Below are 13,771 nucleotides of genomic sequence, written 5' to 3'. Positions count from 1 at the left end.
TTATCTATTCAGGGATAACCACATGACTTACTGTGGAAGCTTAAAGTCTAAAATGGGACTATTCATCCCACTACTTTGAGTTTTCTCTTCCTTCTGTAGCATTTACAGCTGGGTCACTGACACCCATTACTGTGCAGTATGGATGCTTTTGCTAGAAGATTTTAATTTTTATTCTGGCTTATTTCTTATTGTAAAATTCTTTTCCCAGATAGTCACAATCTAATTCTTTATTTTTTAAAAATATATGTTTTTGGATACCCTACAAACATCAACAGTGATTCTTTGTCACATGTGATCAACACAAGTGCAGGATAATTACAACTAATGTTGGAGGAATAGAGCATGCACTGACAAGACAATACATCCCCTTGGAGGGGAGAATGGGTGAAGGAAAGCAGGAGCTCACAGGTGAAAGTTTGGGCATATAGCCTCTTTTCTGCCCTTTGCCAGAGGAAGCAACAGAGGAAGTTTATTGAGAAAAGTATTAGGCGAGAAAAGAGGTAACTCCTCCATGAAACCAGACTTCATGCAAGGAAAGTATCATGGAGGAGAGAAAATAATGCGTACCAAAAATAACAGATAAAGCATCATAATTAAAAATGTGCACAAAAACTAGACAAGTAACCCCTTTGCTGAATTTATGCACAAGGATATAATGGTGGTACAATGACAGTGGTCGCATTAAGGGACATAGTTTAGTGATGGAACTTAGTAGGTAAAGTTGATGCATGGTCTTGATGATCTTTAAGATCTTTTCCAAGCTAGATTATTCTATGATTCAGTAAAGGGCACATAATCACCTCTAATTAATAACTACCTAAAGCCTTTCCAAAAAATAAATAAATAAATAAATAAATAAAGATAATCATATAAACATTTTGGTATAAGTGCTTTTTTGAATGATGCTTCCACTTACCCTGCCCAGGCAATCAAAGTGACACAAGCATATGGAGACCAGGACAAGACATACACAATGATGACCACAAAAGCAATTTTGGCCAATTTCCATTCATTCTTCATGGACTGAGAGAGGTAGGATTTCCGGCTGCAGGATCCTAGCTTTTGAACATCTCTGTAAGGAAAAACAAAACAAAACAAAACAGATACATCAGCACCATCCTATGAAGAAGCTAGGTGCAATGTCTCTAATGCATTCTCTAATTCTCTAATGCATTTTGCATGTGTGCAAAAATGAAGCAGATTTCATCTTTCCTGCTCTCACTCTTCTTTGGTCCTCTGATAGTTAAAAATCTAAAACATAATTAATGTAGTGTGATCCTAGGCATTTTGTTTGGGCTCAGTCTGCCTGTGGGACTGAGATAGAGAAACCATTGAGACTATAGAATGGGGCTGACATGTCCTTACCCTGACACACTGATATTCCCTGCCCCTCGTTGCTCTCAGAGGTGAAGCAAGGAAAAGCACAGTTGGATGCAAAAATGAAATCTGATGACTTTTCATTTTCAAGGGAGAAAGTCCAGTTTACTGAGTAACATGTGCTGAAATAGCCTCACTACTGTGAGGAATACAGCCCAAAATGCTTAGGGGGACATTTTTACTTCCCTACAGGTTTACTCACTAACATTTTTGTCAAAATATTTTTGACAAGTATTTTTGCCAAAAAGCCTCATGTCAATTCCTCTTCACAAATCAGAAAAACACCCTACGCTTTAATTAAAAAAAAAAATAGAGAGAGAGAGAGATAAAATAATTTTATATCATTTATCATAGAAATAACTTTTACATATCAGTGTTGTTAAAGGAAGACCTATTTCAAGTTGAGGACAGTAATTACCAGAAGCAAGTAGCAGGAAGGGCTCACAACTTCAGACGGCGTTGGGTCAGACAACAGACAAGTAATATTCTCATTAGCTGACAAAATGAAATTCCTTTACAGATCTAGCACCCTCCTAAATTTTTACTTCAACCCCACAAATATAAACCAAGGCTTTTGGAGGGAAAAAAAAAAAAAAAGTCTTAACAAATGTAGCCAAATTTTGTGTGTGTGGCTGTGTATCTGCTTTAGTGGTGCACAGGGTTTTGTGGGATGCCTGTCTTAAATAAAGCTGTCAAAAATCTGAGGACTGTTACACTTATAGAGCAGCTCACAGGCAGGTGATGCTCCCATTGCTACATACTATTTAGGATGACCCTTGGGGCTGACAACCATACTGGAGTGCACAGGAACCATGTTCCTTTTATTGCAAATCTGAAATACAAAACATCAAAACTATCAAAAACTATCAAATTATCTGAAGTACTACTAAGTACCACACTCTGGGCTAAGACTATAACTACCTGAGACTACTTTGTTCTCTACTCCAAAATGCATATCCTTTCCATTTTTCACATTGGCAAAAATATTTCTTCAGCTGCAGCTGCTAATTATCTGCCACTTTATCACCAATTTCAATTCAGATTAATTTCAGATTCAGATTTAACTGCATCCTAATTTGAGAAAATCTTCTAATACAAGAAAGAAGGAGTTTTACGTATTTGAACTTACCTGCCGGTACTTCTTATGGCCAGGAACATAAATAAGTAGCAATGGAATATTATTATTAAGGGAATAAAAAATACGCAGCAGCATAAAATCATGGTGTAACTTCTGTTTGCAGGGGAGTAGGTTACATAGTCCCACGTACAGGAAATCATCAAGCCCTCAGGCACATAGGAACCTATGAAATGCAAGGAATAGGTTATTTGCACATATGCCCAAAGTTTGTTTAGTCACCAATCCAACAACTGAGTGATGCCATGCTGTACAGATAAAGCTATGTTGGTTGTATTATAATGTGTGATCTGAGAATGCAAGTGTACACATGGAGAAACGGTCCTGACTGCCAAACTCTCAGGTATACCTAAATCATGGTCTGCAGCTTGATCTTGAACATAGCCCAGGGCAAAACAAAAACAAACAAAAAACCAGGGCACGGCACTGCAATAAACATAGATAATATGTTATGACAGCAAACCACAAGGGAGTATCTATGCATCCATTCAAGACCTTTTCTGAAATCTTATTTTTTAATATCCTGAGCAAGGCAAAACAGACCATGCAGGGAACACTAGAATAGAGAGCAAATGACATACTCCACCCGAAGAGTGGGGCCACGCTCCACCCCAGTGAGTACAACCACACAGCAGCAATGATCTGCATGGTGCGCTTCTTTGAGGTCCACTGGATGGATCGCAGGGGCTTGGTGATCACCAGGTAGCGGTCAACAGAAATAGCTAACAGGGTCATCATCGAGGTTATTCCAAAGAGCGCTCCACAGAAAGCATACAAGTCACAACCTGAAGCACAAAATGGCAATGACTTTTTTTTCCTTTTCTTAAACAGATATTTGTTTTCTCTCACAGTCTGACATGACAAATTTATTTACTTTTTTTTTTTTGGGGGGGGGGGAGGGGGAAGCGGGGGGAGGCGTTTAACTTGGCTCAGAGATTCTCTCCCATTAAAAGAGTTTTCTTAGCCTCACAACTGCATAATTATTAAGTGTTCATTAGGAAAAACACAGATGTTAACAAAATACAAATGTACATGTTAACAAGTTCTACTCTCCACCGTGGGCTGTAGCTGGGAACCTTTTGTCAATGGAAAACTGCCTCAAAGAAAATCCAATCTAATTAATGTTACTTTTTCCTGGACTGTTGCCCAATATATCGATCTTAACAGGCTGCAGTAGATATCTGTCTGCTAATGACAAATGGATGTCTCAGAAAATGACTTTGGTTTATATGGCATCAAAATGCAGTAGCAGTTTAAATTTGACGGCTAAAAGACTAGCTGTAAAACATAGCTCCAGCTCCTATTAAATACAACACTTAATATATATTTATATATATATAAATAATATAATTTATATATATATAAATTATTATTATTATTTATTTATTTATTTATTTTTTTTACCGAAACAGGTTTTTCCCCCCTCTTTGCACTCATGCATTGGACTAGCAGATGAAAAGTTGTGGAGTTAACACTCTACCAAACCTGATTCAGAAACCTGTGTTAAATGATCCCTTGAGATCTAGTGTCACCCCATGTGGTTACAGACAATAGACTATGATGAATGGGAGACAGTTGCAATACCAAATTCAATCTTAAAGCAGACTTTTAAAGTAATCCCCAATTAAGGACCAAGTCCCGCTCAACCTAAATCAACGGTTTAATTTGTGGCAGTGTGATAACTTATACTAAGTAAATAAGATGTGGTCTACTTTTACCTAATGGCATAAGCAAGACTGAAAATATCTTTAAACTTGCAGAGTTTATATTCACAGACACTCCTCAACTGACTATTGTTATTTAAATCTTTTAATTAATTGTTAGATTCCTAGGGAGAATGTTAGTAGATACCAACATACATTTCTAAAAGGTTACCCGTTCTTAAACTAATACAGAAAAAATATTTATGACTTAATAAGGTTTTTCTACCCATCTTTAGCCATGACATCTGCTCTTACAACCTAAAGAATCACTTGATTTACATGTTGTTGTTGACTACTTTCTTTCCAAAATAAAGATGACACAAAATATGTGCCATCATGTGGAACAATCATGTCAAGAACCTGGGTTGTCACTCCAGATTCTTGTTCAGTCCTTTCCATTGCACAAGCCTAGACTGTTAGGGCTAAAACAGGTTGCAGGCAGTGTGGAGCTGCTGAGGGATGAATTAGTGTTGAGAAGTACCTATATCTCCAAGGATCCACCCTCTGTGCAAGCTGTTGACAAAGCACATTGGTGCCTGAGAAGCCGACATCAGGAAGTCGCTCACAGCCAAATTCATTATAAAGTAGTTTTGTGGCGTCCTCAGCTTCTTGTTGCTTAAAAACAGATGAGAAACACATGACTTTAAATAGACTAAATGAACAATCAGTAAGTTCATAGCTTTACTCTGTATATTCATTTACTATGAATATACCGAGAAGGTGTAATGTTGAACTGCTAGTCCCTCAAAGTGAAACTGTTTTCCTTGCATGGAGAAGTAAAAGCCATGATACCTAGAGTTTGAACTCAGGACTTTTCACAGTGCCAGGCACAAAAAGAGGCATCTTTGCACATTCTGTTGAGTGTAGGAAGCAAAGAGGATTTCATACATAGCTTTATTCTTGGAAACTGCATGCAGCAATTCTCAATAGCTTGAAATGAATCTTCTTTTCTCTGAGTGTCTTCTTCAGCCTATCAATTGAGGCCTCTCATGTGTTTCTGAAATACCACTATCTGCAACTAGCAAGAATTCCTTTCCTCTTATTAATAAAAGAATATTGAGAAATTAAGATAGTTGCAGAAGTGTTGAGATGACTAATAAAGTCACGGCTTTCATAACTCTGCAACAACTGGGTGAGAGGGGTGCAGAACTCACGTCTTTGCAGGTGTTCATCTGCCTATGGGGATTTTTCTACTTTGACAGCTTAATGCTTTCATTTTGCAAGCTAAAACAGACAAATTTCAAGAAAAATTGAGAGCTTATGCTGCAAAAATCATGAAGTGATCTACAGCTGCAAGAAATTCAGTTTTCTCCCTCATATAAGACCCAGTTATTCAAATCAACCATACATGGTTTTTCAGCTTAAACATTTAAGAATAGTAAACTAAAGCTTGATTCATAACCCCGCTGGTGTTTCTGTCATTGTAGACCCACTCTGCATCAAAATGCATAATGACAGCAAACAGTGAGCAAGAAGGATTTGGAAATCTAGCAACACTGTGTGGGGTTGAAGGCAGCTATTTATTTTTTTCATGAGCTTTTTGTGTACTCTAGCTGCAGGACAGTCTAGACTCTAGGCTGGTTGGAAGAGCATCATCTTTTGTTAAATAACCTGCAAACTCTGCAGGGGGAGTGAAGCAGCGTGCAAGGTAGGGATCGCTGTTTCTCGTATTAAAAGTATTAAACTTTTCTCTACGTTTTTCATTAGAAGTATTACTACAACAAGGTTCTGTATATTTATTTCTTTATTTTCTTAAACATGAGTAATTTACGTGGGAGTATATCAGTGATGACCATGGATGCATGTGGGGTGTATGTCATTGATGACATCAACCTTTGCTTGGAGATTTAATCCGAGAGGAAATCAGTGCAGAACATCTGCCCACAGGCACAAACAAGCTACAAGGCAAGTCAGATTAACTGCGAAGGAAATACCTGTAAAACGCATAGAGAACTAGGAGGTTCCCTATGATGCCAATAGAGCCAATAACAAGAACACATGTTCCTACAGTGTAAAGAACGTGGTCAGGGATCTCCACCTTGGTCACAGTGTGTGGCTGGGTGGCCATGCTCAAATCCTGGATGGGAGACAGAAGAAAAGGAGAACTGAGCACATTCAAAACACGTATTCCAGGGGACACTTGCTCAGCACATCGAACTGGTAAAGGGAGGCAGAGCACTTGCTTTCAAATCAAATAGACACATCTGTGATGTTATCACATCCCCTGTAAATCAAGTATCCTTCAAGTAGCCTTCTTTGCTTTGTTTACCACCACAGAACAAAACAAAACACTCACACAAACCTACAACAGCAACAACAGGCAAAACAGACTGGAATAATCTTAAGGGAATTGTTTTGGTGCTGATGTGAAAAAAGGAAAGACAGGCTAACATAAAAAGTGCTAAAGGTAACTGCTACACTTTGGGGTGCAGAACTAGCTGACACAACACAAGGATCAGTTCAACAAGGAATAGCCCATCATACTTTCATGTTTATTGGAAGACTGATAAGGTGCCCCGAGAGGTCACAGGGTCTCCCACCTTGGAAGTGATCCTGGGCAACCTGTTCTAGGTGGCCCTGTTTGAACAGATGGGTTGGACCAGATGACCTCCAGAGGTCACTTCCAACCTCAACCACACTGTGGTTTTCTGAAATCCCTTCCTCAGCCTTCACAATTACAAACATTAAAATCCCCCAAATATTCCCAAACCGCCTATGCACTGACTTACCGTAACGTAAAAACTGGGAAACCGTCATGGGAAAGGCAGGAGAGCGGAGGAAAAACACAGCAGCAATAGCAGTGCCTGTGTAAGTGCAAATACATCAAATAGCCTTGACACCTCTTTCACTGCTCTTTATCACCAGCGCATGAAGAAAAACAACCGTCTGTGTATTTTCTGAAACAAATTCAGACTTACCACTGGCTGAACACAGCGGCAGGACAGCCTACAGCTAATCCACTCAGCTCTCATTAGTGTTATCAATGAGTGGAGTCCAAATTGCCAGCCTGGTGGCAATTTTTATTTACCAAGTCAGGTAAACAAGCTTCAAGATGAACAGGTTCAAGACGACAAACATTGCTCAGCTGGAGATACTGAAGGGACCGTTTGGAAATTGTGAGAAATCTCTGCGGTTTCTACCTTCTAGTTCCCATGATCTCCTACACTGCTTTTTCTCCTTTCTGCCTTTTATTATTCCTCACTTACCTATGAGACGCATGCACATCAGCTCCTTCTTTGCACAACAGCAGTTTTCTAGCCACGCGCATTACCATGCTAGTTGTGTACAATGCTTTCAGCAATAGGGAGTGAGATGCATAGCATGTCCTGTGCATTCAGAAAACAATGGGTCTGGAGCAGAAATGGTGAGAACAAAGTCCCTGGTGCTGAAGCAGTGTCTTAAATGCTACAAAAACTACTGCTTCAAAGCAGAAGGATGATTTCAGGCTTTCTCAGTGGTCCAGCAGACTCTACCCATAAAAAAATGGCTTCCTCCAAAGTGGCACTGCACCAGAAACATCACCCTTGTTGGAGCAGAAAGTAATCAAAGGAAGCATCTGCTGTTGCTAATCACAATGAGGGGCGTCATTGACATTCCCAGTGGTTAAGCAGTATGAAAAAATGTCACCCTGTATAGCATTTAATTTAAAAATGCTGTTTAAAGTGTGGGAGTAGGGGCTGGGGGCGAGAGCGAGTAGTGTAAGAGCAAAGAGTACACAGGAAGCTGGCCCAGTGGGGAAACATAATCCTGGCTGTTTGGTGGCACCAAGCACAAGTAGCTTCATGCTTTCAGAAAAGTGCTGTCTGGGCCACTTCAGGGCAAAGCATGCAAAGATCCATGATGAACTCCTCTCCTCTTCCCTCAGATCTAATCTTCTTAACAGAATACATGCATTATATCAGAACCCTGCCTGCCATACATATTATGCTTTACTTCATATGGAAACTCACTGTTGCAGAAGCTCTTCTGAGAAACCAGCTGCAATATAGTTCACACCCAAAGGTGGCTCTCCTTATCTCTCTCTCCTGAGGAGAAGCCAACTTGAATGCTTTGGCCCCATTTATTCAGCTACTAGTGGTGAGCTGTGTCAAAAGCTGAAAAATGTCACAATTTGTAAACTCAGATGACAGTTTGCTGACAGTACTGAACAAAACATAAACTATCGATGCTTACAGACTGAAAGGCACTAAATACTGGGGATTTCACAAAGCCTGTGATCTCAGCAAGCCTCTGAAGTGAGGGCTGTTTAGATGAATACAAGCTTTGGAGAAGGTATCTTGCTTTCAGGGAAGGCCATAAAATATCACAGCTGTTTTTGCTGCTATGTTAACAACAGTGAGAGCAACATTAAGATCTGAATGGGAAGATGACTACTTACTCACCCTGTCAGTGCTTCCTTGATAACAACAGTATGTGGCCAGAATCCAGCTGTACAAATTGTGACAAGCTGATAAAGGCAAAACCATTTATAATACTGTAATATGGATCTAAGAAGATAAATGTACTGATGCATATGTATACATATATATATTTCTCCAACAGAAAGCCTCAACTTTTTATAATAAGTAGTTCCATTAAACTACTGGAAATTCCCTAAATAAAACAGGCAAAAATGATACAAATGGCTCCAAAGCTAATCAGATAATTTATACCTCATTTTTGTCACATATTTCACCGATTTGGGAGAATTCAACAAAAGAAAAAGATAAGAGTATTTAAATCTTTTTGCTTAAGGTTGAGAATTTTTCTCTACTCTGTTGAGCAAATGCTGCTTTTCTAATACAGACCCTTTCTCTGCACAGAATAATTCAATGGGAGAAAAAAAAATAGTATCATCAAGGCCTTAGGATATTCATAGAAGCCTTTTCTCTTTTCCTACAACCCTATCTCTGAGAAGCTGTTCTTTATAGTAATTTCAATTAACAAGCTAAATATTTGCTAATGTAAATATTTGCTATATTAGAATGTGGACTAGAAACGTTTAAAAAAAAATAAAAATGAAGCCCTGGTCACGCACTGTAATGAGAAGCTATTTTTGTTGGTATTCTCAAAAGCTGTTACAGCCCTATGTATTTTTCCAGTACTTTTACTTTCTCCTGAATAGTAAGAATAAAATTAAACTATTAAAGAACATTCCAAACTGCTGTGACTCTTCCCAACCCTCAGAAAACCAATGTAGCCATTACAAAATTTTCCGCATGACTTAGTAACCAAAACAGCAGCTAAGCACAGCAGGTCATGTTCAGCACTGTCAGTGTTGTGGTCTTACCAGGTTTGGTTTATATTATTTGCTTTTAGCACCAACATGATATATGGTCAGTGTCAGCTGGTATGAATGAGCAAAAAAGAAAAAAATGGTTTGTATTAGTGGAAGGGTCTCACATTTTAGACTTGGCAAAGCACATATTTTGTATCCGTCTCTTGCTGTTGCTTGAATACTCTGTGAGGTTTTACTTCAGGCTGTTCATTTTCATTTTATTAACAGTGACCTTAGACCCTCTGAGCATGCAGTTCGAAAACTTGCAAAAATACATTTAAAAGATGTGCTGCAAGATGCTTCCCCCAGCTTCAGCTTTTCACACTGCTGTGGTGTTGTGTGGCTGCTCTGGATTCAGCACAACTAGTCCAATGAACTATGCTTGTGGGTGCTCTGTATCATCATGGCCACATAAAAAAGGATTAAGAGCCTGTTCTGTATAAGCCAGTCAGGCTCCTTCTCCATAATAACTTAATTTAAGAGATAATAAAGTAAGACATTACATTTTGTTCAGCAAATATATTCACTCTTTAATGGGTGAAGTGAATTTTCAAGGGCTCACATGAGATGTTTTCACCTATCCATTTTTCCCCCAGGTTGGCTTTGCCTTCTGCCTTTGTGGTCTTAAGACTACACTATAATTCCCCTGCTGAAGACACATTCATTTCCTGAGTGCAGATTTTAAAGACACTGTCCATAATGACCTGATTATTTCACACAAAAACAGAAATGTAAACAAGCAGTCCATGAAGAATGCCAGTAATTGCACCAGGGCCAGCTTCTGGCATACTTGCCCATCCTGTGCTCACTTTTTTCGGCTCCTTCTAAATTAATCTTACAATCACTTGCATTTTGACTGTACAAGATGTTGGACCTGACAACTCGCATAAATCACAATGTGGCCATACCCTTATATGCGATGTGACTACAACATCAAAAAGCTGTCACCTACGCGGCTGTTTAGAGGGCTTTCTTGGCAGGGAAACTAACAGATCTGCAAGCAAATAGAGGATAAACAATTAACAGCTGTCCCTCAAGTAGCTGGCAAAGGAAGCAGGCACCAGACATAAAAATAAACTCGGTCTATTTCTCCCTAAATAAATATGGAAAACTTAACAGATGAGGAAAGTTCTTCTACGAGAGCTTTTGTAATTTGTTTTTTAGTGATAAAACAATGTCCAAATAATTACAGACATCTGTTTCTGCCTCCCAGCTGGGAAGATTAATAAAGATTGCAATGCAGAAGGCAATAAATTTGGTTAAAATGGGAAGGAAAGGGCAGGTCTGATTCAATGGGTAGGGGTAGGAAATAATAGATCAAATTCAGAAACACTGATGTGATTGGCATTACATGGATAAGAGTACATAAAGCCTTAGTTATGCTCTGATTTCTGTCATGGATACAAGCTCATCTTGTAGAGATGATTTACAGTAAAATGAGCTTAAGTAAGGGATTGCTTACATAGAGGATTAATGTGCACTAACAAGAGAGTGAATTAACAGCATAGCAGCTTCTCTGTGCTCATCTGCTGCACAGATTCACAGAGCAGAACACAATTTTACTGTACAAAACAAAACAACAACAAACTCATGTTTATGCAGGCAGAACTTGAAAATTTAAAGGAAAATACAAACCAATATTTAGGCATAATAGGATGGGAGCCATCCCCATGTCAGTCTGCACTTGGTTTTGAGGCAGTTTGTTGAACAAAAACAGCTACCAGGTAATACTTGCCAGGTCCCTTGTAATTTCATTGCGTTTCCATGTAAGGAGCTATTTCAGTATGAAGAACCACCTTGTTTGAAATGATTACAAAATCTGGGGCTTGATGAATATATTGTATGTATGAACTCTTGAATCAGCAAATAGAAGATAGTTGCTATGTAGTAACTCTACTAGAGCCAGTGATGAACAGATCCTTCAAGAATATTAAATAATTATGGGAAATATTCATAATTATAACATTAATAACACTAACATATAAATAGCTTTAATTACTAACAAACAATTTAAAAAATAACCCACAACTTTTCTTGTTCTGTTTAACTGTACTGCAACTACAACACCACAGATTAATTAGGTATTAATTTGACATGCAGAGTCGAATCAAATCGCACACATCCACAAGTGGAAAAGTTACTTTCCTATCAGTCGCTGGGCAACACTTCCACAATTTGTTCCAATTGGTTTACATGTCAACATCAGGACCACTCAAACACGTTGATAGCGCACATTTGATCAAGGCAACCATTGGTTTAACAAGCTGAACTGTGAATGTGATGCATCTCATCCAAAAGTGACAAACAAGGATAGGAACTGCCAGTGCCTTGTACAACAGGACAGCTAGCAGAGGCAGTTGAGCACTAGAAATCAGACATCTGGTCCATAGCTAGGCCAGTGTTCATCCCAACTGAGGTTGTAAGTTTGCACTGGCAAGTAACAAGCACATTTTTTTTCACTGCTTTAAACCAAGTACCAATAGCCAACCCTCAAGGCAACATTTTTTTTTTTTTCTCCACAGCCTAGAAGGCTCAAAGATACCAAAGGCACATTTTCTGAGAATAATTCTGTTCCAGTACAACTGTGGGTTTATAACCAAGAAAGTTATTATTAACCAGTTCTTCAGAAAATTTTCCCCCACAGAAATCTACATTCTATTTAAACACATACAAATCTAACCTGAGAGTGCAAAACCTGAAAGAATCAAGCTCAACCATGACTTAAGCATTTCTGAAGATCAAGGAAGTAAAAGCCTATCGCCAGAGGCTGTGAACACTCAGTTGAGCTGGGTGAAGTCCATCTTCCCCTTCCCACCTCCTACAGACTTGCACGCTGGCACAGCCAGCTGCTTAATGTGAACCTTGGGACTCTCACCATATTGTCCTCTTGGACACCTTCAAAATGTTCTTGTTGCTATGCTCAAAAACACCCCAAATAACAAGAGCCCAGGGAGACAGCAGACTGAACAAATCTAATCAATGTTAGTACTGCATCAAAATTATCTGAACTATCACAGTTCAATGCATGCTTGTTTGGTCCATGAGGGAATGAATGACTGCTAGCATAGGGTAAGAGCAAGGCAGTAGGTGGAAAATTCAGGATTTTTTTTTTGAGAGTTAAAGTGTGCTGAAAAAAAGCCAGTGTTGCTAAAGTAAGATATCAGAGTTGTTCTCTAATATAAGAATGTTTGCAGTCTTCAGGGAGAAATCATTTATACACAACAGCAGTAGCATATAAATGCTGGGGGATGCTCACATGCTACTCATTTTAACATGAGCATGCAAAGAACTGTCTTTGTCAATCTACACAAGTTAGCACTGCATTTTGAAATTATAATCTCTGACAGTGGATATAACATCCTGCTCTGAGGTTTCGAAGAGCTTGAATGCATACTTCTGCATTTTATTAAAAACAAACAATTAAACAAAACAAAACCCACAGAACAAAAAACAAAAAAAAAAAAACAAAAAAAACAAAAAAACAAAAAAAAACACTCTTCCTTACTGTTGAAAACCCACAGTGAATCCTTCACCAGCCACCTCTGGTTTTATATATTTCCTCTAGATACCAGTAGTCTTTTCATTGCACTGATCAGCTTCTCGGGGAGGCCTGCTCAGCTGCTGCCAGGGCATCTGTGTGAGAGCTGCTCTGTGAAGTGGATCCTGCAATTTAAAGGAGATGACATGGAAACACGCTTATTTTTAAGTTCCTGAAATAAATAAATCAAATAAATAAGTAAATCAAGAACTGATATCAGCTTTTCAAAGAGTAATTTCAAAATGAAAATGGCTCCTAATAAAAGTATTAAGGCAAGAAGTTGATGACTCAGTAAAAGTCCATATATTCTTTCTGATGCTACTTTTAAAAATACATATTACCAATATTTTACATCAATATGCCTGTTTGCTCTGCTGCTGGATTAGCAGATATGCTCTGTATTTTTTATTCCATAACTCATGATGTAGTGTGCATGGTGAATGATGAAGGAAGCTTAATGATAGCAGTCAGAACATCTCTTCTAGCTACATTTCAGTTATTCTTTACTTGCACTTTTTACCAGCTGAGTGTAAAGAGCTGCAATTTTACCAAAGAATCTGCTCTCTACATTTCCTGATTGTTCTGATGCAGGAAATATTGTTAATTGAAGGTCTGAAACCAGAGACATTCTTCACCAACTAGGGAAATTTCCAACAAATTTTTTTGGTCATGGCAAGTAGGATGGCTGGGCAGTTTAAAATAAACCCCCAGCATTCTGATGCCATTTGCATCACTTCTTCATCAAAGTTTGGGTATATGAA

The 13,771-nt window shown here is 38.6% G+C and overlaps 1 protein-coding gene across 18 annotated transcripts in view; it reads right to left on the bottom strand.

The window, feature by feature from the left end:
* The window catches only part of LOC137856401 (melanopsin-like), a 76,761-nt gene that overhangs the window by 15,107 nt on the left and 47,883 nt on the right, over window positions 1-13,771 (bottom strand). For 15 of the 18 annotated variants that reach the window (XR_011096427.1, XM_068681757.1, XM_068681743.1 and 12 more), the window contains 7 exons: window positions 12,978-13,135; window positions 6,945-7,019; window positions 6,150-6,292; window positions 4,697-4,830; window positions 3,094-3,297; window positions 2,507-2,678; window positions 917-1,072 (listed from right to left, as the gene is read on the bottom strand). Coding sequence is in view for 17 of the 18 variants with exons in the window: in XM_068681757.1 (XP_068537858.1) it covers window positions 917-1,072; window positions 2,507-2,678; window positions 3,094-3,297; window positions 4,697-4,830; window positions 6,150-6,283 (800 nt within the window). In the remaining variant the exon portion in view is untranslated. The remainder of the gene's footprint in view (window positions 1-916; window positions 1,073-2,506; window positions 2,679-3,093; window positions 3,298-4,696; window positions 4,831-6,149; window positions 6,293-6,944; window positions 7,020-12,977; window positions 13,136-13,771) is intronic. The other 3 variants (XM_068681752.1, XM_068681750.1, XM_068681745.1) reach the window with 2 other exon arrangements.

This window comes from Anas acuta, chromosome 4 (assembly GCF_963932015.1).
Source record: "Anas acuta chromosome 4, bAnaAcu1.1, whole genome shotgun sequence".
In the NCBI taxonomy this organism is placed as follows: domain Eukaryota; kingdom Metazoa; phylum Chordata; class Aves; order Anseriformes; family Anatidae; genus Anas; species Anas acuta.
Note: the sequence above shows the minus strand (reverse complement) of the source record. Positions and strands in the feature narration are given on the sequence as shown.